Source organism: Chaetodon trifascialis, chromosome 14 (assembly GCF_039877785.1).
Source record: "Chaetodon trifascialis isolate fChaTrf1 chromosome 14, fChaTrf1.hap1, whole genome shotgun sequence".
In the NCBI taxonomy this organism is placed as follows: Eukaryota; Metazoa; Chordata; class Actinopteri; order Chaetodontiformes; family Chaetodontidae; genus Chaetodon; species Chaetodon trifascialis.
The window spans coordinates 22469002-22494103 of NC_092069.1; the positions used below are offsets into that span (position 1 = coordinate 22469002).

Below are 25102 nucleotides of genomic sequence, written 5' to 3' on the forward strand. Positions count from 1 at the left end.
GAGGGAGGAGTACACTTCACTCAGGGCTTATGTTGATCTCGGGGTCAAACCTCTGTAGAATACGGTTCACCTGCATGCAGAATGCTATTGTGTTAAGAAACAAGCATTATACAGTCTGTTGCTGTAATAAAGAAGTTGGCTGAATGCCTCAGCGGTTCTGAATCTATCTGATAACAAAAGTATGAAATATCAGGTGTTTGCAAGCACAGTTTTATGTGCATTTACTGTCCTTCCTCCTCGCAGCGAAGCAGTGAATCCCCGCCTGCTCATTCACAGTTTTGCACCAGATTCGTGCACCATCTCAAAGCATAATCAGTGAATATAGCTGATGTGTTCAACGGGATAATACACTGTCGCTCTGCTCACTTAAGGAATCCATTAAATAAACAAGGGCTTTTTTTTTTTTTAAAGTGGTGTACTTAACATACACTGGGGGGATGATACAGATTAAAAAAATCACAAGTAATATTACAAGAACTTTGCACTTAACGTCGCCCCTGAGCCCTTTTTTCCTTGTAAATATGCCATTAGGCATTTTGATGACTCATCCTCCGCACAGAGGTCGACTTGTTCGCTGCACCCTCTGCCAACCTTTAAGCCACCTTAAAAAGACGCGTGCATGGCTTTATTTACGAGACAAAAAAAAGCACCATTTCATTTCTATTCATAACAGCAGCACACACACGCACACACACTAAGATGCCTGTAGGTGAGCAGGTGAAAGGGCAGAAGCATATGTCAATACTGCGTCTTCCACACTGAACCGTCATTACACCCGCTCCTGTTCATTGGCCTTTCGGTGACTGGTGCACATACGCATCATGGACAGAGCCAATTAATCCACTCTGGACAAACATGAGGTGTGGGCCTGTTTTGATCCGCATTACACAGCACATGGCAGAGACACTGTCCTCCCAAGAAAAAAGACAGCGTCTGCTCTTTCAGCAAAAGCCAAAAAACCCCACATATATTCACATTCACGTGACAAGACCTCTAGTGGCCGCAGAGGGAGGCCGTTAGATGGGTCAACAAAACACAGGAGAGCACTTTTTGTTTGTTGTTTCCTGCAGACAGTCAGTGCTTATTTCTTTTAGCCGGAGTGATTATTGTTCCCATCTCGAACCGAATTACAGTAACTATGATGACGAGCTTTAAAGACGCCCTGTGGAGTTCCATGTGCACGAACAAAAGTTATGTTTATGCTTGGTTCTACTCCATAAAACACATTGTGTGTGTATTCTTGAGGTCTATGTAATGTCCCGTACAACAGTCATAGTGGGTGGTGGTGTTGAACTGGACTGCATTATACTGTTTCTGATATTTTGACCACCCATTTACATGCATGTGAGGGACGAAATATTAGAAACACTTTTCCATATAACGCACTTCAGTGCAACACCACCACCCACTATAATCTCAACAGTAAAGTAGAATAATTGCCTTTATGACAAAAAAACTGAAGTCTGTAAAAGTGAAATTCATGGCAGAACTGTTGCACTGGATGAATTACACTGCACAGGTGTACCTAATGAAGTGGCCGGCGAGTGCGTATGGGTGCCTTCTTTTGGTCTGTTTTAATTGATGTTTCATCAGGAGTTAGCGCAGGTAGTCGTATTTTGAAAATTCACCGGATTCTCTACACCTTCCTGTCTGGCTCGATCTGCTCTGTGCAGACTGACACATCATCCATCAAAAATGGACACGGCGTGCATTCCCCAAGACGCAGAGCGAAGACGCCTTTAAAACAGAGACCAAACACGCCCGGTGGAATTGCACACACTGTCTTAAATGGCAGCAATCGGCTCCGTCATGGTTGGAGCGTGGACTTAACCAAACTAAGGTGGAAGTTTTTTTGATTTGAGGACTGTTTTTTAAAGCAAAAACAAATGACTGACAGCGGCAGGCTACACAAACCAGCTTCATTATGCTTTGCCTTGAGCCACAGAAATCAAATAACTCCTCGGACAAACCTGTACCTCATTTGGTGTGTGCGCTGTTTGTTTTGCTAATTTATCTCAGCACAAATGTATTTAGAAATATGCACCATGCAAGCGTAATGTCAGCTGCATGAATAACGGTATTAAAACCAGATTTTCATATAGAGGTCCTCAACAAAAAAAGGGTCCTGAAACTGGCATGCAGTGCTGAAGAGCACTCCAAACTAAAACCATAAAGATCTTCAAGTGACCACTGATTCTTTGCCAAACAGATGGCCACAAACTATGTTCCCTCCACTTACCTGGAGCGTTTGGAGTCCCTGGAGGTCTGCCCCAATCATGGACTTAACTCCCATCCTCATTGAAATAATGATTCATAATTGATATTTTGGACAATAAGCATATTTTCTGATTGAATTCTGTACAGAGTCCAGATGCCTTTGCAGTTTCTCTTCACTGAGATGCTGAGTTTTGGCTGAGTTTCGCCGGATGTGGACTCTGGAGACCACAGACGAGAATGCTCTGGCAGAATCCACATGATTCTAAGCCAGCAGGACTCTAAGACCCCCCATTTATGTACAAATGTAATCACTATACCATTGTTGGGAGTTTGGCCTCTTCCTTTGAGCAACAGAAAAATCACATCACTAATCTGGCTCTCTGTTACCTCGGTTTGAGTATTAATTGCTGCATCAAATAAATGGGGCAAATCTCTGCACTAGGTCCTAATCACTTATCTGCCATTAGTGCTTACAGCCAGGGGGTGTAATTGGAGCAGCTCAGAGTTGTGGAAAATAACTTGGTGTTATCATCAACAAAGGCGCAAGGGTGGCCCACTTAGAGTGAGGCAACTATTGTCAGTCCAGAGCAAAATAAGGGGATTAGATGGCAACGTCTCTGCTGCTGGATGCTGCATGTACATGTGTGTGTGAGGAGGAAACGACTTGCCTGGGCGTCCTTGCCTCTACGGAGAAACACAGGTCTTTGACGTTTGTATGAGCTATGTGGAAGAGTGTGTGTTTCCGTCTTTGTGTGTGTGCTGAAAGGCAGCAGACGTATCCGGAAACAATGTCAGTCGGTGATAAGACCCAGACTCGCCTCAGAGCCAGAGACACAGTCCCTCTCTTGACAAAACCCAGCGATAACTACGGCTCTGCCGCTCAAAGCCGAGGAGCGGGGACAGAAACGGGGGAAAAAGAGAAGGCAATAATCTTTCTGTAAATGCCAGCTCAGAGTTTAACACTCCTCAAAGTCACCTCCAATTTAGATTCATAAAAAAAGATTGCATGCGTCAGATCTTCTTAAGTACTGAGTGTTTTAGGAGCCAAACTTAATTTCCTTAGTTGGCAAACACCTCCGCAATGTGTGATCTTTCAATTAGAGGGAGCAGCTGTGAGCGCGTGTGATTTGGGTGCGCATGCGTGAATGGCGTACACGGGTCGGCGAAGTTACTGTGGTCGACAATGACGTTTGACCCTGTAATGCTCAGCTTGAATGGAAAGCGATATCCACCAATCAGTGTGTCTCCCTCCCTCTGCAGCTGCATTTTTCATTGTCAATTAATATAAAGAGCTGCATTCAAAGTGTTGATTGATGTTGATTGAAACATGTAAAGGGCATCAAAGAGCAATGGCAGCTGGCTTATTGGGCCAAACGCACACACACACACACACACGCACACACACACAGGACTATGCAAAGTGTGTGCGTCTGCATATATGTCTGTCAACTCGCGTGCATGCCCGAGTGCGCGTCCTCTCCCACTCAGTATGCCCGAGGAGGAGCACATAATTTACAAAATATCACAGATAATCGTGTCGAGATTAACGATCTCGTTTTGATTAATGCTTAATGTTTAATTAACTCAACTTTAGGTCTCCGGCTTGTCAGAGGTTCCCTTTGCATAGCAAATAGGCTTTCTGCTCAGTGTCAGGTACACCGCGGGCACGGGCGTGCGTGGCGGTGAGGAAGTGGGACAGATAAATTTTATATTAATCTCCTGGGATGATATTTGTGGGCTGCCAGACGCGATGAATAATTAATATTACCCATACAACATGAAGACTAACAAAATAATAAATAACACATAGCAGAATGTGTGTGTTTGCACGTACAGTAAGTTTGACAGAGTGTGTGTGTTTGCCTCATAGGCATATTTCCTCCTGAGCTCACACAGCCTTACTGTACATGTGTGTGTGCTGGAGTGCTGTGTCTAATATGATGCATATACTATAAAAGTGTGAGCACTCTGAGTGTGCATCCACATGCCAAGGCAGGGGAGATTATGCCAAAACTGTGTATAGTATGCATGAGCATGTGTGAGCGCATATTATGTCGGCGATTATACGCTCCTCTTTCTATCTGAGACATTTCTTTGAAGCTTAGGCTGGTGTACAAGACAAAGTAACCATGAAATTGACACCCAATCCTGTTGGCCGGTGCACATCCACATCCAAATGAACCACTTAAACAGTCCTGGCCACAGAATGTGAGTCTTTCCAGTAATAATTCATCAATGTAAAATCACTGCTTCTCAATATGTATTATATTTCTTAGCCAGGATATGAAAGCATAGAGTGTCTAGAACATTTCCTCCCCTCCTGTCTCTCAGCACCTCCTCCTCCTGCTTCCCTCTGCCGGCTGGCATACCCTGTGCCAGTCTGATAACGTGATTTCACGCAAAAGTGAAATCCTCCTCGTGTCTGATGTGTGCATCTCTCTCTCAATCCCCATCCAGCCCCAATATCCACCCCTCCTCTTCCTGCAGCCCCCCCCACTACCCCACCTGACATTTGTAGGGAGGCTGCTCAAAAGGAAAGGGTGCTTTGTGGCATTGACAGGTCGATGTGTGTATGTGCGTGCGTGAGAGAGAGAGAGAAGGTGGGGGAAGAAATCAATGCCTTTGGCGGCGGTGTCCCAGTATTTAAGAGAGACAGAGCAAGAAAGAGGTAGTGAAGAAGAGAGGGGAGGGGGTGTCATTGGCAGGTACGCATGTGTCTCAGAGGTAAATGGGAGCTCTGAAGGGTAGTGTTGCATTCGGGAGTGTGTTTAATATCAGATTAAGCATCTGACAGATGAGTAAGAGTGTGTGTGTGTGTGTGTGTGTGTGTGTGTGTGTGTGTGTGTGTGTGTGTGTGTGTGTGTGTGTGTGTGTGTGTGTGTGTAAAACTAAACCCTTAAGAGAGACAGAGAGAGAATGAGTTTTTGAAAGATAGCCAAGAGATAAAATGACATTTACGGATCAGAACTTCACAAGTCTTCCATTCTTGAACATCAGGCAGCTTGTCCTTTCCGTGGGACCGATCTGTCACCTCGGCTGGGCCCCTGAGCTTGGCAACCCCCCCCCCCCGCCCCCCAAAACGTGCAGATGGAAATGGTGGCTCTCAAGAATAAAAGGCTTCTACGGAATAGTTGCTTCAGTCATTTGTAGAAAAGCAGCATTTTTGTCCCCAAAAGGAGCCATATCAGAAGAGTTTCTCTTTTTTTGTCGGCTTGAAATTTTTCCAGGGAATATCAGCCAGCCATGCACAAGCTTTGTCATATTCACCCTACTTCACATTCACACTTTGGCACTTTCACTCCAGTCCTCTTCCATACTCCGCCACTTTGCTTAAAAAGCACCTTATGCTGTACTCTGCCCACATTTTCCCAGCAGCAGCCATCCAATCCAAACTCCTCCAACCTCCGGGCTGCTGCACCCTCTTCTTTACGGAAGCATGAGCAAATCGATCCACGGAGGAGTTTTATGGGACCAGGACTGATATGGGATCCTTTCAGAGGGTGTGAAATGTTTTGAATGAAATATGACAACTCTGGAATCGGCACCAACGGTTCATTTTCTGTTTGGGCACAAAAACATGGAGTTTCTTTACAGGAGAGCCGCGGGGAGCTAAATCCACCTTTTTCTGTTTGAGAGGTGAGGTGAACAATTCGCCTGTTACACGTACAAACTGTGTGCATGACACTTCACATGAGGATGAAGAATCTGCAGAAGAGGCCAAAGCGTAACAGACAAATGTGCTTTGGCTACACCAACAGAAGCTGGCTGATGTGCAGCTGTACTGGACACATTTAACTGGATGCAGACTGGGCCATTTAACAGTTAAATTAATATTAACTCTGTAAGTTTGATACAAACAAGCTCTCAGATTATAGTTTTCTGGGCGTTTTGTAGCCACAGATCGAGATTTGTCTACTGGAGTAGTTTTACAAACCCTTAAGAACTGAGAGTCTGCAGCCAAGCTTGCAGCTCTGTATGCACAGCAGTGCTTTGAGCTAAATGGTAGCATCAGCGTGCTAACATGCTCACGGGCGATGCTAGCATGGCGATGTTTAGCAGTTTAGCACGTTAGTATGTTAAGTATGTTTGATGGGAACGTCCTTTTCCAGGTATTTTGCAGGTTTTTGGTCATGGGTCAAAGTTTTTGAATGAGAAGTTAAGGGAGCATCAAAGCGATTACAATTCATCCTGATGTGGATATCTGTACCAGTCAGCTAACCGCTGAGACAATTCAGCTAAACCTGCAAATGTTAGCATGCTGCAGGTGCAAGAGCAAAAAACAGAGAATAATCAGTGTCAGGAGGATTCATCTTCTGGAGATCATGAACGTCTGTACAAAAATTCATGTCCGTCCATCAAATAGTTGTTGAGATACTTCTGCCTGGGCCAAAGTGCTGGACCGACCAACAGACCAGCGCTGCCATCACTAGAGTACAGCTGAGGCTGATGGGACTGTCATTAGCTTTGCAGGTTTTTGGCGATACACCAAACCTCTGTGCAAATTAAAATTCAGACTTTATTATGGCACTAGAGAAAAATTCAGCTAATCACAACCTCTCATCATGAATGTTTGTACCAAAATTCATGGCAGTCAGTCCAATAGGTGTAAAGATATTTCACTCAAAAACACAAATATCACCCTCATGGTTGTGCTACAGGGTGCGTCAGTGTATCACCAAAGTCATTAAAAATCATCCTCTGGGAGCCTTGAATGCCTGTGCGAGATTTCATGGCTAATCCATCAAATATTTGCTGTGATATTTCAGTCAGGACCAAAGTAAGCATGAGCAGACAGATGGGCATCGCCATCCCTGGAGCCAAGCTGCTGGCTGTGGCTAAAAATGTACACGACGGCGTTGACAAGAGCCAGAAGCTCCATCAATTGATCAGTTTATCATCAGTTAGTTATCAGCCAAAAACAGAAAGTTTTCCTGGAGTTCTGGAAGTTTTGAGTCCTTCTCCGAAGTAGTTATAAAAAAAAAATGACCATGCAGGAGAGCGAGAGAGGTGCTTTAATGGAAAACACAGCTGCGGATAACAATATCATTCATCAATCCCACAATCATGATAGAGAATTTCTGCCTAAGTGAACGTCTGGCGGTCGGGTTTTACAAGCCAGTGAGAAGGTGGCAGCCAACTAAAAATAGCCCTGCAGCAGGGTCTCATAAATGGGAAGGAGAAACAGTAAAGGGAAACGAAAAGAAAAACACACACACGGCCAAGTGGTGATTTCATTTCCCTACCTGTCATAGCGCAGCTAAATAACTCTGGTCGGGGTATTACAAGCTCTGGGCTCGACGGCTCTGAACAGCAATCCCATACAGGTGGGAAATGAGGAGGAGGAAAAGAGGGGGAAAGAAAGCGATAAGAGGGTGAGAGAAGTAAAAAAAAAAAAAAAATGGTGAGTGGGAGGTGGATGGATAGAGCAAGAGGTGAGGGGAGGGGGGTGAACGGCATGAGGAAATGGAGAGGAACAGCAGAGAGATGGAGAGACAGAGAGGAGAAGTCTTAATAAGAAAAAGAAGGATGGAAATGGGACAAGGACTCGGAATGGCTGCGGGAACAGGAAGCAGTCCTGCCGTGCACACGCGCACACACACCCACACACGCACACAGAGCGAGGTAGACTCCGACAGATGGAATTACACACTCCTATAACGCTGTAACTGTCCTGGAACACACACAAAGCCGACAGTTGACTTTCTGAAGCAAGAGTTCTCTGGGCAAGGTTACTTCCTCTGCAAGTTTACACCCTATGTCTCTCTCTCTCTCTCTCTCCCACACACACACCCACACACACGCATACACACACACACAAAGACAAAGACACAGCAATATAGAAACAGATAGAAATAGAAATACTTTTTAGTGATTCCAGTCTGTACCATATTGCACAGTGTGTGACAAACTGCAGTGGTCTCCTGCCAAGGAACAGATAGAGAGCGTGTGTGTGTGTGTGTGTGTGTGTGTGTGTGTGTGTGTGTGTGTGTGTGTGTGTGTGCGAGCGAGCGAGAGTGGAGGAAAGAGAGAGAGATGGAGGATAAAAAGGTGTGGGAGGGGAAAGAGAGACCGCACAGCGAGAGACAATGACCAAGAGACATAAAAAAAAAAAAAAAAAGGGGGATGCTGTGCGTTTTTGTGTCGGTGCCAAAGCAGAACAGGGACGGGACACCGTTTGCTAATAAATGACAGCATTAGAGTGACAGACATTAAAATCTGTGCACACAATGAGCAGCGCAGGTATTACACTTAAGAGTATCCCACTCTTGCAGCCAGGATACGAGTGCATGATCTGAGTATATTTAAGCTTCAAGGACACTTGATTGAAGTCATAAAAATGAAAGATGACTTGTTGGAACGGAGTCACTGCGGAATCTCTCCCTCAACTTCCCATCCCTCCCTCCCTCCCTCCCTGCTATCCTTCTCTTTTTCCCCCCTCCCTCTCTCCTCTGCGGACGTTTTATCCTGCCAAAACAGTGCCTTCGCCCCTAACCCTCAGAGGTGGAGGCAGGGATAATTGAAAAAGTTCTCACACTGGGAGTTAAGTAAAGCAGATAAGGGGAGAAGTTGGAGGGAGCGGAAAATGTTAGCTGCACAACAAACACACTGGATGGATGTGTTTGGTCAGGAGAGCGTTTGCAGGGAGACGGAGTGGGAAATGAGGGAAGAGAGGAGGAATCCGTCCTGAGTGTGGAGAGGGAAAAAAACGGGAGTAAGCAATAAATGGAGAGTTTGTGTGTGGTAACAGGGTAGGGGAGGGAGGGAAACAGAGAAAGAAGGCTTTATTTTATCTAGTTTAGCCATCGCTACTGTCCACTGGATCAGAGTATAATACCCACTTATGCAAATACATCCACATCTCTGCTCCCCTGATACTGGAGAAGCACTAACAATACTGTAACAAAGTGTGTTGTGGTGTGGGCTTGTGTGTAAATGTTTCCTAGTGTGTGTGTGTGTGTGTGTGTGTGTGTGCGTGCGCGCGTGCTCGGCTCGATGCACCTCCTGTGTAGTTGTGTGTCCAGGATAGACTCCAGCATCACCACCCCTCTCTCTGCTCATCCCTCCAGCCATCCACGCTCCTCTTCATCCCTCATTCCGTCTCCCTGCCTCCATGCTTCCCTCCCTGCTGGCATCTCACTCCCTGTCCCCCTCTTTCCCCCCCTTCCATCTCTCATCCCTCCCTTCTCTCCTGCCTCTCCATCCCTCCCCTCCTGCCCTCCTCTCCCCCTCCTCCCCCCTTCCCTCCTTCTGTCGCTGCCTTTGTCTTTTCACGGCCACCTCAAATGGCTTCAGATCAATCAAAGGCACTCAGTGGAGTTTGTTAGCGAGCCACTGTTGTGGGAGAATGAAGCCATGCACCCAGGGGTTTGCCGCCCTCATAATTAAATAGCAGGAGGACTGAATGCTTTCCTCCTGAGGACCTCGTGCACTCTCCGCTGACAATCTACCTCCGAGCGATTTGTGCTGCCGCAAAACTAATCACTTAGGCTTGTGCAATCTCAGGCATGCTATTGAGAGAAAACCAGCTATATTATTAGGTTTTGGAAAATATCCACTGTTAATAAATGCACTTGGAGACACAGCTGATGCTGATTTGAAAGCAGAGTTAGCCCAGCGGTTTCCTGGAGAACGGAGGTACGCTGATGAAATCAACAGTCAATGGGGTGGACAGCTCCATGTCAGGGGCCTGTCAATCACAAAGTGATTTACGTAAAGCAGGAAAAGAAGCCGTGCGCGTGCCGATCAATAACTCATTCTTTAAGTGGCAGCAAGGAATTACAACTGAGCAGCACCCTTTAAGCTGTACAACCTACATACAGTGCACTCACCCCTACAAGCATGCTAACACACAATGGGACTGAGGCCAATGGCAAATTTGAGCTTTTGAATCTGAAACCAAAGAGAATTATCACATAAATCTGCAAAATGATGGTTTGCTAGGTCGCAAAACTCCTCTTTCATAAGCCCCATGTCCAACCACTGAAACCTAAAAAATGCCTGAAAAGTCAGCTGTTTATCCAATTTGTACAGCACCGAATCCGAATGGCGGACAAAGTTAGCAACGAGCTGGTGAATGCAGCAGAGCATCTAGGAACAGCCATTTATGCCAGTTGGTTGAGACCAAAACAGACTCAAAAGAAGAGTGAATACTGGCCAGAAACTGAGAAACATAAGCGTTAATCTGGAGCTGAGTGTGTGGATGTGCAACCAGCAAAGCCTTGGCAAACAGCTTTAAAAGATGAAAATATACCAACGTCGTATTGTCAGCTTGTTGTGCTGCTCCAAGTGGCCAAAACTCAATTAATGCAGCTATAAAACCTAAAAAAATGCAAATTTGCATTCCAAGAACTAAATCTCAAGCGTTGCCAGATGTGACACAGAAATCATCACACTCACTTCTTGATGAGTCAAAGTATTCCACCACCCTGGAACAAGTTCAGCCGTTTGCACAACAGATAGAAGAAGACTGGCATGCCAAGGCAAAGAAGAGCAACGACCAAAGGCACACACACGCCACAGAACATTTTTCACATCCAACATTATGACAAAAGGCACACGTGCAGGCAAACAATAACGTTGGCAGGGCTCCGCCGCTGCTGGGAAAGCCTTGGCACTCGACCTGCAGCCCAGCACTGCAATAGCCATGATGGCCTGATCGAGACTGACACAGGCTGGCCAGACCGGGCACGTCCTGATCTACCAGGCGTCCTTTAACCACAGCTGACGAGGCTGCCAATGACTGCTTCGGTTGTAATACACTGCCATTTGAAAATTAGCGCTGTTAAACAAAGTCCGGGAGTGACTGCAGGAATGTCAAAGGCAGCGATCGCTTTGCTGAGTCATAAGCTTTGCTTTGTTTCTGCCAAAAAAAAAAAAAGAAAAGAAAAGAAACCACAACATAGCTGGATAACCGCGCACACCAGCGGTCGGATGAGATGAAGTCCCGAGACTCCCAGCTGACGCACATTAAAAACCCAACAATTTATTCAGCTGGAGCATGAAACGTAACCAAAATTCAAAGCATAAAATCATCATTTTCATGCTTCATCTCTCCTGATGAAGCATCCCATTTTTCTTCATGGCCAGCAGGAGACTTCTGGAATGAGTATTCAACATTTAAACTAGCTAGTCCCAGAGTAATAAATTTATAATGCCTTACATAACCATGGCACAACAACGCTGTTTCATAATGATTTAAGCATTTTGGCAACTTTGAGCCTGCAATTGATTAATATTTATCGATAGCTAATGATATGCAGCACGGTGGCCCTTCTTGGACACAGACAGAGGTGTGAATTTATTCCCTTGTCAAGGGACGTCCAAAAAGAGCCAAAAGGCATCCGCTGAAGGCTGAAAAATTTGTATTATACTCTTCACAAAACGCAGCAATGTTAGGGGCGGCAAAATATTTTTAGACACCGGTGCGGATGCAGATAGACACAAAGTGCTTCTGCCCAAAGCCAGAGGAGGGTGAGACTAACAGAACAGCAGTTTCTGTCCCTAATGTCTGTTATATTACCACTCGCTGTATTGCAACCATCCCAAATAAGAACTTCCATGTGGAAAGTAAAGATTTCAATCCACTCTTCTGAGGCGTATCAACCAAAATTGAGCTATCTCTTGCCTGATCCAATTTTATACCTGACAAATCTCTCTCAGCAGGCCTCACCATCACACAGCCGGAAAAGGATATGTCCATCCAACCATTTTGCCCAGTTGTCCTGCCTGAAAAGGATCTTTCTATCGAACCATTCCACCTGAATGCCTCAAGGCCAGTTCGCCCTGACAGAGTGTCATGACGGAAAGGAAATAAACAGCCCACTTCTGGCAAAAACTCGACCTAACATGCCCTTCTCGTTTCGCCTGCTCTGCTCATAAACAAACACAATAACAAACATCCAGCTGTGCTACCTAAAATATTCCGTGCATGTCCATCCCCTTTTCTTCAGCTCTGTTTTTCCTCGCCTGAGGTACCTCATCCCAGCGATTCTGCTCAATTTTGCGCTGTTTCCTGCTGCAACCGCCTCTTTTTCCACGCCAGCAACACAACACTCCTGTTTGGCATCCCAGTAAGAACTTCAGTTAGGTACTTCAAAGAGAACCCAGCCTAGACTGGTTAGCATTCAGCCGTAAAGGTATGACGCACTGCTTCGAGAAAAATGAGTTTGTTTCATGCTGTTTGTCACTTTATTTGAATAGATGTCTCCTCTCTCCAACGGTCCAGATCTTGGTCGTGGAATAAATCTCTGAAAGTGTTATAAATAGTTGTAATTTTACGCTGCTCTTCAGTTCTCCTTTTGAAAAAAGGCCAACTGAATGGGGGATAGATGCAAGATATATGCATGCTAGTGACCTGAATTAGAGTGAAATATTACTCCGCTCTCTTGCATGACTTGGCATGAGATAAGTGCGACAGGGAAGCTGCTCTAGCGCTATCTGGAGGACGGTCTGTCCTCTGTTTGAAGGACAATGATGAAGGAAAATTGATCACATCCTGTCTCTATCACACTTCCCTCGCCTTTAATTCTCTGTCTCTTTTCTTTTTGTGTCACCACACCCTAAAGCTTTCCTTTATTGTCTCATTCGCTGATCCATTGCCTTCAATCCTCTCCCTTTCAAATCTTTGTCCCTGCTGCCCCTCGTCTCAGTGTCTCGCCGTCGCTTGTGCCACGTCTGCGTGTCTCCTTCCGGCCCATAAATAGCGTTTATGCGTTAGATGTGGTGCATATGAACATCAGATCGTCGTGATGTTTCCCCTGCACCGGCAGCCGGCCTGGGATATCACTCAGGATTTATCTGCCGTTCCGCTCCGCTCTGCTCTGCTTTATGGAGGCAGCTCGAACACAGAGGTCAATACAGAAAGAGAGTGGGAGAAAGAGAGAGAGCAAGTACAGAAACAAGACTTCCCAACAAGTGACAACTGCTTGTGTGTATGATGGATGCTCTCGGATACGATCTGACTGAGCATGCGTATCCATGCGTGTGTGGGGTAGAGCTGTGGCTGTCATGTCTGATGTGTGTAAGTGTGTGTTTCACTTTGTTCTGCATACAGGCACAAGTGTGTGTGTGTGTATGTGTGTGTGTGTGTGTGTGTGTGTGTGTGTGTGTGTGTGTGTGTGTGTGTGTGTGTGTGTGTATGATTACATCTACAGCAATATGTCTATGTAGTATGGCAGCTATAAGAGATTACAGGGTTACGGGGGGAGTGTGTGTTTCCGCGTCGTGCAGTGTGTGTTTTATCTGTGTGGGAAAGGATGCGCAGTCAGAAAGCAGGTGAAGGTATTTTTGGGGTATTGGCTTTGTACTCCAGCGCACTGGATTTGAAATAAGACAGTGAAGTTAAAGTGCTGGCTCTAATTTGAGGGTTTTTCCATCCATGTCAGATAAACAGTAACCATACTTTACCCCCCAGTACTCAGGCTGTTGGACAAGTTAAGAAACTTTAAGTTGAACTGAAATAAAACTCATTTTTGCAATAATCATCCTTCATATGCTTTTACTTTGCGTTTAACTTGTGTAAAAAAATCCCCCTGGAAAAAACAGAAATGTGAATTTTAATTACTTTTCTGCGATAACCGCGCCCCCTATGTTGATGTTCTTTCACAGGTTGGGAGCGTTTTGCTGTCATTCATGATGCCGATGCTGTAATTTGATTGGTGCACATAATAGCCCATTTCTGTCATTTCAATTCCAGCAGCCAGTTAGGACAACCTCCATCGTGTGTTGCTTTCCCATCTGCGACCTCAGCGCTCGCGACTCCATTATGTTACGCCATGTTGTGAGTCAAATTACGGCGTCATTTACAGAGCCCTGATCTCACAGGACGAGCCCACTGCTGTCAGTTTTGACAGTCTGGTCGTCAGCCACCGCCACATCTGGACCCATGAAAGGGGTTTATAATGCAGGAGAAATGCATCGCTGAGTGCGTACGGGCTGCCAGTAACTCAGCAAAGGTTGAAATAACATGAGAGAAATGTGGGAATCAGTGCCAAGGTTAGCAGGCTAAGCTAACATGTTGGAACTGCAATAGAGAATTAAGGCAGCAGAATGTGGTATGAGGTTTTCACACCGAGGGGAGGGGGTGCTGTGGGAGACGTGAGGCAAAGATGCTGCTACTCCTCATCTCATGTCCATCCCCAGTAAATGTTCAGAAATTCATTTAGAAATCATGCACACAAGATGGTCCTGACAACAACAGGAACGGCAGACTTTTAATGGTGCTAATTTTAACCAAATATAGGCTAAAGAAACAGGACGTGCGTCGTAGCCCACAGCTAAAAACCTCTGACAACATTACACACCGTCATCCAAAGCACTGCTGAAGCTGTAACAAAGACATGAGATGCATCAAGTGCTTCACATAAAAAACAGGGACAGAATAAAGCCTGATACTCTCCCAAATCAAAGTAAGACAAAGCACTATCAGTGGTGTTTTCCATTAGAGGAGACAGGGGGTGTTGGTGGGCTCAGTGTCAGTGTCAGACTTTAAAAACAGCTGCATTTAAGGGACAGACATTAAATTCCAAACGGCTGATAGCTGACAGTATCTTGTTGCAAGGGGAAAATAAAACTTTTTGTTGCCTTGCATTGGAAACAAAGTCTGAAGGTCATCAGTCAGCGTGCTATGGAGCAAAGCCCACCCTGAAGACATTAGAAACCCCCACCTGGAAGCTCAGGGCTGTGACACCGTTTCCACAAATATACTGTCGTCTAAACAATGGAAAACTACAATAACTGCAGTGGGCTTTAATTCTAGTTTATCCCTCCTTACACAAAAAGTAAGGAGGGAGTCTGACGTCAAACAAAGCGATGATATTTAATATTTGAAGTCTGCGGTCCACAGACATCAGCAGACACCTGGTTTCTTGCTGGGTGAGGCCTGTGCTGCAGCCTCCGTCACTCCTCCACGTCGTTCGTTTGGGGGCTTGGACTGATGTCAGATGACCGTCCCAACCAGAATATTCCACTTCCTGGCTTCTAAACAGTCCCCTGGGTCCTGCTCTGTGTGTTCAGGATCATTGCCCCAGTGCATTGTCCTAACCACCAGCCTTTCAGCATAATGGAGATTATTTCATATCAAATCCAACGAGCTGGAGTCGAGCCAAATGGATGAAACGGCTGCATTTCGACACATGTAACCCATGTAAACGACGTGTGTTCGTGCGTGTGCGTGACTGCCACCCGTGCGCTGTTGTGTGTCTCCTTTCAGACAGCTTTTCCTCTGTGGGCAGGTGGTGTTGAGGCCCATCCAGATGGGCTCTAAATCATCCCCGTTGTCTTGCCAACTCCCAACATAAATATCCCAGAAGGAACACAGAAGTTACCTTGGGGTCTACCATCTTTCAATCCCCTCTCTACACCTCACCCGCCTCCCAAATAACTTCATCTCTGACAGCTTTTTGCTCCGTCACATTTCCTCTGTCACCTCCCCGTCCTCTCCTCCCTTTCTTTTATCTCTGACTAGCTTGCTCGCTTAACTTTGCTGTCTATTTCTCTCTTTTTCATCTGTCTCTTTTCCCCCGTCAACCCGTCCCAGTCCCTCACTCTGTCTGTCTGTCTACGCCTGTTTGATTCCGTATCTCTTCCTCTTGCTTACTCTTTGTCCTTTGTTGCTTTAATTTTATCTCCCCCCTTTATGGACGTTTTACCCCACTTTCTCGTCTTCACCCCTGGGTGTTTGGCTAACCTGTCGCTTTGGCACTCGCTCAGCCGTGTCCCACAGCCATCTGTCAGCATCTGTTTAATCTCACATCAGCACATGTCTCTCTCACCTTCTCTCACCTGTCTTGCTTCCTGTCTGCCTCTCCCGTCTGCTCGTCTTTCACCTGTGACCTATGGGAGCATCTATAGGGCCCTATGTGTGCGTTGTCTCCAAGCCTGCCCTTATCACTGAAGCCCACCTGGCCTAGATTTGTGGTGTTGTGCCTCAGTTGCCATCTACTCTAACACAATGACACACACACACACACACACACACACACACACACACACACACACACACACACACACACACACACACACACACACACACACACACACACACACACACACACACACACACACACACACACACACACACACACACACACACACAGGAAGGGAAGGATGAAAGTAGCTTGGAAGGTCGTTTGAAGGTATATGTCAACACGTGTCTTTACTTTTGCGCATTTTGAATACGTTCGCATGAGTCTAATAGGCTGTTCGCAGTCACGTGACGTTAAGTCCAGATGGAGGAAGGATGCAGGAAGCGATGCACAAGATGCTGAAGGTTGACATTTACGTTACAGTAGTCTGCTGGGTCAGCTACTCGCAAACGCCACTGAAGACGCGGACCGGCGATCACCATAGATTTAAAACGATAGTTAAGGTTACACCATTTCCACCATTGGCCGACTCAGCTCCTCCCAACCGCAGGTGACTCACAAGTCATTTTTTTTTCCAGTATTTTTCTGTCAATTTCTTGCATTTTCACTGTTATGAACAACAACTTTTGGTACTAAGTGAAAGCTCCTATGGCTTCTTGGTTTTATTGATTAGAGCAATTGTAAACAATGCAAAAAGGTAAATAAAATAGCCATTTTGAAAGCCTGTTATAGTTCCTCCTATGCAGAAATGCACTTCCTGCCCTCCATCCGCAGTTTGCACCACAACAAAAGAGTGACGTATGTGCACAATGTGTGCAAGCATGTCATGTTGTTCACACAGTCACATTGTGGGAACTCATGGAGACAAAACACAAATCCTCATAACGTAAATCATTAAATTTTAGGGTGAAAACTTCCAGATCTCCATCAAAATGAATGCAATGTCCCCAAAACTGATGGAAACACAAGCGTGTGTGTGTGTGTGTGTGTACTCCCATGGCTGCATGGGCGTGCGCATGTAGGTGTGAGGGTGTTTTTCAATCACAGATAGCTCCTAGTTATCACTCACTAATCCTCTAATGAACTGGAACAGTTTAGATAAAACTGCCTCCATCAAACTCCTCTACGGAAGAGAAGCGTAAGGCCCAGGCCTCCTGTCACCCCTGCCTGCATTCCTTCAATACCCTCACCCGCTCCCACCCTCCGCCATCCCTTCTTCCTGCAACCTTCGATCTCCTTCCTCTGCTGATCCCGTCTTTACTCATTCCACGGCCGATTTGTAACTCTCCTCCGTGATGATCCTCCATTTCTTCCTTAATCCTTCCCTTATTCTCCATTGTCACATTTCTTCTTCCTTCCCTTCCTTCCTTTCCTAATGATCCCACCTCCCCTCCTTGCATACCACCTGATTCCTCCTTTCTTATTTTTTCTTATTTTTATGTTAATTTCATGTCTTCTTTGTGTGAAGCACTTGCTGTGTGTGATTTCTATGCTATAAAGTACTTTGAGCTTTACCGTATGAAAAGTACCATACAAATAAAGTTCATTATTATTAGATCACTCCTTCACTCATTCTCTTCCTATTTCACATCATTAGTCCTTCCCTCCTATCTGCTCCCCAGCTTCTCTTTCACATTCCCAACTTTCTCCCCCTTACTCCTCCTCTTCCTCGATCCCTCCTTGCCTCAGACCTTGCTACTGGGTTCCTGCCTTTCTTCCTTGATCTCCCCTTTCCTTGTTTCCTACCACCTATCCTATTAGATCCCTGTATTTCTATCTGGATTCCTCCTTTCCTTGTTTCATTTCACCTAATTCCTTCATTTGCTCCTTAATTCTTTCTTTCCTTGCTCCCTTGGAAAGTATCATTTCTTCCCATGTGTCCTACGCCACTGGTTTCCTGAGTTTCTTTCCAGATGCCACTCCCTCAGTTCCCAGTTTTCTTCCTCGTCCCATCCTTCCATCATTCCCTTCCTCAATACCTCATTCCAAACCACCAGATTCCTCCCTTTCTTCCCCTTCAACTGTCCTTTCCCCGTTCCCTAACACCTGATTCCCCTTTCCTCCTCGATCGATCCCCACCCACTCCTTCCTACTGCCTCCCCTGATCCCTCGCTCCTTGGTCCCTACACACCTCATCAAATCCCTCGATTAACTCTCCGTAATGACAGCCACATCTCCTCCTCTCCCTCACACATGCAGCCCATTTTTCCCATTCTGTCTCAATCCGTCACTGGTCTGATTCATTTGATTATTTCTTTTTGGCTCTCTGGAGACGTGCGAGACTGGTGTGGAGTTACTGGAAACATTTGTTTCACCAGAGGCGAAAACACGAGCCCAACACAAGCCAAACATTAGAACGCTAACTCAAATGCCACACTGAGCAGCTCAAACAAGCCCACAGTCCTTTTGGTAATACATACTCGGCTGCTTCTGCTCTGCTCAATTAATCTGGCTCAGTCAAGACCGTGCTGAACTGTCATCATAACACTAATAAAGAAAAAGCTCTGAGCTGTTTGCATTAAGTGGCCTGCTTGTCTCGAACTGTCATTTTGCCTGCGGCTCTGGCTCGGCACAAGTTTTGTCCCTCTCTTTCCACTCGTTTATTCCACTGTGGTCGGGGCACAAATCCCCTCATCATCTCAAAGAAAACACTAAAGGCAGCATGGCCTCGCAAAGCCTCATTAGGCTTAATAACCTTTAGTGAGCAAAGAACAGACGGTGCACGTGTGTGCGTGTGTCTGAACGGCATATATGCAGGTATGCATTTGTGCGGGGCGTGCGCGTGTGCTTCTTTGCGTACGTGCGCGCACGGACGCGTGTGTGACGGTGTGTGTGCGTGTCCTCTGAGAGCCGGGCTAGCTCGGAGCCACAATGCGTCTTATTCAGCAGGGTCCCTGGATTAAAATGTAATTTCATTCAAAGTCGCAAATTGGGTTTTTTACTGTACTAATCTTCATTTTACTAAGCAGAATGAGGTATGTCATTAAAAAAAAAAAGAAGAAGTGACTTAATGAAAGAATGCAGGATGGATAGATTGCAGAGGGGAAAGTCGTTCCCCACCAGAATGATAAAGATTATTCCAAATAATAAACAGTAGAAACTTCATGAATAATACACCACCTGACTGTGTTTGAGTGCTTATTGCAGTGATTGCGTTTAAGGGAAAGGGATAACAGCCGTGACATCAACATCAGCCGTTTAGGCATTGAGCTAATGCCGTGATTCAGAGGCACTATGGCACAGTAACAAGTGCAAGCGGTTGGAGCAACAGGATCCGAGCTAATATGCTTTTATACAACGATGTGCACATTCGATAAAGGTCTGCTGAGAAAAATAAAGCAAAGCAGTCTCTTTGAAATACGAACAAAATGCTTTCTCTTACGCAGGGAGAGTTATAATACAAACTTTAATGTGGAAATAATTGGACTAAGTCAACTACAAAGAGAAAAAAAATTCAGAAATGTGACAAACAGTCCTGCGCATTGTTCTTTATGGAGGAATTTCAGGGTGAATTTCAATCGTGTTAAGTGCAGCCGAGGTTTAAGTGACAGTAACCGAGCAGCGGGAGCACAGCTTCCACTGTGAAGTATGACAAATAATGAATTCACACCACACCACCCCTCTCACCTAATCACGTTCAGGAATCAGCAAAACCATTTCCTTCAGCTCTCCCTGCTAATACATTTCCGGAACAGAAATCATGATCCACAACATAATTCCTGCGATATTATCAGCGAATCTAGAATTGTTTGGTAAGACCGTGCTTTAAAAAGGCCGGCCGCATTAAAAATGGGCCGAGATTGCCGAGATATTCTTTTTCAATTAAATCTGCTGGCGAATGCGCAACTGAATTATTTCGTTCTGTAATGACTGTGCGACTATTACCAACACGCCCTGTCATACTGGTGGAATTCTAAAACCCTGCTCATTCATTTTTCGGGTTAATTAAGGTTATTTTTGGATTTCTTCACTTAAACATCACATATTCTCAATTTCATATCTCCCCCTAATTCAATGAAAAGCGACTGATGAACAAATCACCTGCCCAAATGCCCATTACGGCCCTGATGGGAGTTAGAAGCCCATTTCCTCTCTCTCTCCCCTCCTCCCCCTGTCCCCTCTCCCTTTCTCCTCCCCTCATCCTCCCTGCCATAGATGGACGGGAGAGATTTACAGTTAGGGGTCACACAGTAGTTCTAATTAGCTTAAGTAGGTTGGGAGGAATAAGCACTTCCTTTGCAGAGACGCATCACAGAGTCCCACAGCTCTGTCTGACTAAGCAGAGAGAGGAGAAGGCAGACGGACAACCGACCTCTGTCTCCGTCTGCCTTTCTGTCCCCCCCGTCTGCGTCCTTTTCTGTCTCTCTGTCCTGGTCCGGTGTTGCAGCACAGGAGCAATTTGACGACAGAGGACTCATGGGAAGAATTTACTCGTCAAGCACATAATGACGACAACCTTTCAGCAGTGGTTTCAGGGAGTCATCACAGCCTCCACACATGCCGTGCGACGCCGCCATCGCGGCTGTGCAAAGTTGACGTCTTTGTTCTTGTCTTCAGATGAAATGTGACCCATTACATTAGCAGAGAGTAAACAAAAATAACACTAGTTAACTCTTAAAAGACTGTTTTCTGTTTTCTGTCCTCATGGATGTGTTCTTTGACCTTCAGGAAATCTGTTTAGCCTGTGATGGAGGCGCTCTCAATAAGCCGCCTTTTATTTTCTTGCACAGTAAAATTTATACACTTGTTTAATTTACTTGACAGCTGGAGGGAAGCAGAGCAAGTGTCTCCTCCTGCATGTGTGTGCATCTCTCTGATGTCCAGAGAAGGGATCTGTTCACCAGAAAAACATGGGCTCACTTCCCAATACCCTGCAGGAAATTCTTCAAAAACTCAGGGGAGAAGACTCTCCGTCCAAAAACAAACAAACAAACAAACAAATAAACTCCCTTTTTTTTTGGATCAATCTGCGACGGATCCGGCAAATTTTTTGGCAGAGGCGTTTGTTTTGTCTCCGGCCCTCCTTCCCTGTCTCAGGAGTACTCCTCCTCCCCCACTGATGCTAAAATGTAAATAGCATTTTTAATTAGAATTATATCTTCTGTTTGTGTATTTTGCTATCAGCGAAATACCAGTGTATGATTCCCTGTTTGCACAGAGTAACAATTTGCCTCCCTGTTGACTCACCCACTCGTCACTGCCCTCTCTGTGTGTGTTTAAGAACCTGTCCCACCTCCTCCCGGCCTCCTTTTATTTCATTTCTCACATTGCTCCCCGTCTATAGAGGTGCACCCTGGAGTGTCAGACAAAAACAACGCATTACAACCTTCCCTGAACATGCATCGAAATAACAATTTCTACTGTTTCCAATAAGGCAATTTGTTTTTTTTTTATGATAACCTGATCAATTGTTGACTGCGTAGAACGGATTCTCCAGGACTTCTCTTCAAATTGCTTCTAATCGAAAATACATTAAATTTACAGTGATGTGAAAATGGAGCAAAGCAGCAAATCCTTAAATATGAGACAGAAAAAGACGTTTACAATTTCTGCTAAATAAACAACGATTAACATATTTTAATCGATTCGTTTTCTGTTGATTGGTTCAGGTAATCGTTCCAGCATGATACCGTTTACCCGAACTTCCACTGTTAGCAGAGCAGAATGGGACCATTTTGACATCTTATATTATGCAAGTTTCTTTTTCCCATTACATTTTCTTATATTTAGGTTCCGAATGGCTGAACTCACTGCGGCTCTTCTCCTAAAGGTCACTCCTCCTCGGTCACACTCTGTGCTCAGCACTGCGACATCTTTAACGTGGATTTCTGTTGATTAATTCTCACTTCCTGCCCCCAGTCTTTCACCCAGCTGTTGGTTATTACTCCTCATCGTGGCTACCCTCTTTTCCTTCCACTGCTTACAAACAAGCTTGTGCTCCTGCCACCAGATACCTGGAACGCCTCACATGAACCGAGCACTGACAACAGGGAGAAAAATGATTTCCGGAATTTAATATAGGCTGAAACGCTTTTGTGCAGCATAAAGACAAAAGCGAACCCCAACAGGCATCCGTTTATATGAAAATGCTGCTTGACATTATGGCTAAAAATACTGAAAAGCTGAGACAGACACAGAGGAAAAAGTGGTGGTTTTTCTCTTTTGCCCACTGACTGCTTGGCACAGTTCTGTGCCACTGAAAGGCCTCCCACAGCTCAAACACTCCCCCCCCCCCTCCCCCCGCCTTCCCCCCTTCCTCTCGTCCTCCCCTCGTCTCTCCGCTCTCCCCTGCTTATCTCCTTGCGTTGCCGACACATCCGTCAAGTGGTGTGACTTCTCTCTCATGCGAGCTTTATTGAATCGAATAAGCAATCCATTGTTGACAAAAAGACGCGACAGGACAAAGATTTCAGACTTAAAGTATAGATCCCCCCCCCACACTCCCTCTTTCTCTCCTCCCTGTCTCGCTAATGCATCCTCAGTTCAGCCTGTGCGTGTGTGCGTGTGTGTGTGTCTCAGCTGAACCTGTGTGAAAGTTGAAAGTCCTCTTTATGTGCCTGTCTGTCTGCCTCTGTGTGTGTGTGTGTGTGTGTGTGTGTGTGTGTGTGTGTGTAGTGTACACTCAAATGAACGTGTGTGACAGAGGGATGCAGTTGGCTGCTCGGTTGGATTGGGGCGGATATGACTGGAGCTGGATTGACTGACTGGCATGCAGCTCGACTGCTGCTGGGAATACTAACATTGCACACACGCACACACACACTGATTGCCTACTTGCAGATTTGCACACACACACTGGGCGAAACACACACGCATAGACACACGTGTGATCGCACACACAGATAGCACAAGCTGCAAACACCACACCTCTCCACAGCAGCCATCTATCAGTTTCTCAACTGTTTGAATGATTCACTCTGAAAGGTGCCAAAACACAGCCGTCTTCAATCATACATACACACACACACACACATCCATCCATCCAGCTGCACGCATACACACACTCTGTCTCTCACTCTGGAGTCAGACTCTGTTAACACACACACACACAGATGTATTTCTGTCGTTTTTAGAGATGTTACACAGGCTCACATTCATTTCCTGGAGACTCACCCTCACATCAACCACTACTTGCTTAACCCTAAATCTAACCTTTACCCAAGTCCCCACTTAAAATTCAGTCAGTTGCATTATGGGGACCTGCATTTTGTCCCCACAAGGAAGGCAAGTCCCCACAATATGGCACTGTAAACAGATTTATGTCCCCACAACTTGAGTAATGCAAATCCACACACACATGCGCAAACACACACACACACAAGAAGAGAGCTTAAAGAGAGAGAGGAAAAAAAACCATTTCTCTTTAAACCTCTGCGGCTGGGGGGCCTGAGGGTTCAGTCCAATACCAAGGCAGAGCTACCAGATATTAAACATGCATGTGAGGGGCCTGCAGGTTCACCAGCTCAGCTCAGCTGAGATCAATCTGCACATCAGGCTTTGCTGGAAGGAAACACTTAGTGCATCTTAAGAATCCGAGACTCTAAACGGTCTTTTAATCTACTATTCCAATTATTCATATTAGATTTTTTGCTATTTCTGCTCCTGGTACTATTATTCCTGTCATTCCTCAGACTGGCTTGAAGAATAATTGCTCTTATTATCCCTGTTACAGTTACCAGTTCCTTACATTATTCCTTTGCCCTCAGCTAGGCTTAAATCTGGCAGGTGAGAAGAGTTTTCCTCAGACACCGGCATCCTTGCCACAGGCCACTGGGTCAGTCAGCGGTTCATCCATGAATGTCAACTCTCTGATAAAGGTCCAAATGAAAATATGTTGGGCCGAAGGCTGCTGCTTATTAAAGTGCAAGGTGCGGAAAGCACATAAACAATGAAAGACAACCGAATAAGCTTCACTGTTTCCTGTTGCTTTAAAGATGACTGGAGACAGCGCAGGGACGCAGAAACGCACACACACAAATACACACACACACACACACACACACACACACACACACACACACACACACACACACACACACACACACACACACACACACACACACACACACACACACACACACACACACACACACACACAATCCATCCATACCTTAGTCACAAGAGGTTCTGTGTCCTCCAGGATGGAGATGAAGGGGATTTCCAGGAAAGACGAGAGAAACTCCACCTGGATCAGCTCCTCCCTGGATCGGGGGAAGGCAAGCACAGCGGATACCCCTCTGACCACCAGGTCCTGGCAGGCGCTACGGTACAGCGACTCCGGGTCCCCTCCCGCGGGCGATCGAGCCACCATCTCCAGGCTCAGGTTGTAGGGCAGCAGAGGAGGTGTCTGGGAGGTCGTCGTGGAGGAGTCTGCCCCTCCGCTCTGGTGCCGGAGGCTAGCCAGGGCGCGGTTGAGCGCGTTTTGTATCCGTGCCGGCTGGCGGGTCGGCAAGAGCGCGCCGAGGCGCACGGTGTGTCCTATTCGGGCGAGTATGTGGCAAGGCTGAGGGTGCGGAAAGCAGGGCTCCGGGGAGGTGAAGACGGTTAATAAAAGAAGCAGCAGGAGCGGTCGGGCAGAGAGGAAGAGGAGATGAGGTCTCCCGGGGGCGAGGCAGTAGGTCCAGAGTCCAGAGAGAGACACCATGCTGCAGCTCCGACACACAACAGAGGAGGACTGGGCTCTGCTCAACGGGAGATGGCATAGCTCCCTCTTTCTCCCGGCTCCACCGCTTTCCTCGGACTTGATGGTTCTTTTCTTCCCCCTTTCTCTTTGTTGATGCGCGCTGTCGACGGTGATTTGTCGGCGTTTTGACGTTTCGCCTCTCACCTCTTCAAAGTTTTTATGTCAACAGTAAAAGACGCGCTGGTGGAGGAGAGGAGAGATGAGCGCTCACAGCTTAGAGCGGTCGCCCCGCTTCTGTCAGTCTCTGCTGGAGGAAGGCACACCAGCTGTGAAGTGTGTGTGTGTGTGTGTGTGTGTGTGTGTGTGTGTGTGTGTGTGTGTGTGTGTGTGTGTGTGA

At 46.1% G+C, this 25102-nt stretch overlaps 1 protein-coding gene across 1 annotated transcript in view; it reads right to left on the reverse strand.

Moving 5' to 3' along the window:
- Positions 1–24829, reverse strand: part of LOC139342752 (glutamate receptor ionotropic, NMDA 3B-like) — a 68798-nt gene extending 43969 nt beyond the window's left edge. The window contains exon 1 of the mRNA XM_070980021.1: positions 24193–24829. Within this exon, the coding sequence (XP_070836122.1) occupies positions 24193–24726 (534 nt within the window). The 5' untranslated portion in view covers positions 24727–24829. The remainder of the gene's footprint in view (positions 1–24192) is intronic.
- Positions 24830–25102: the final 273 nt, after the last annotated feature.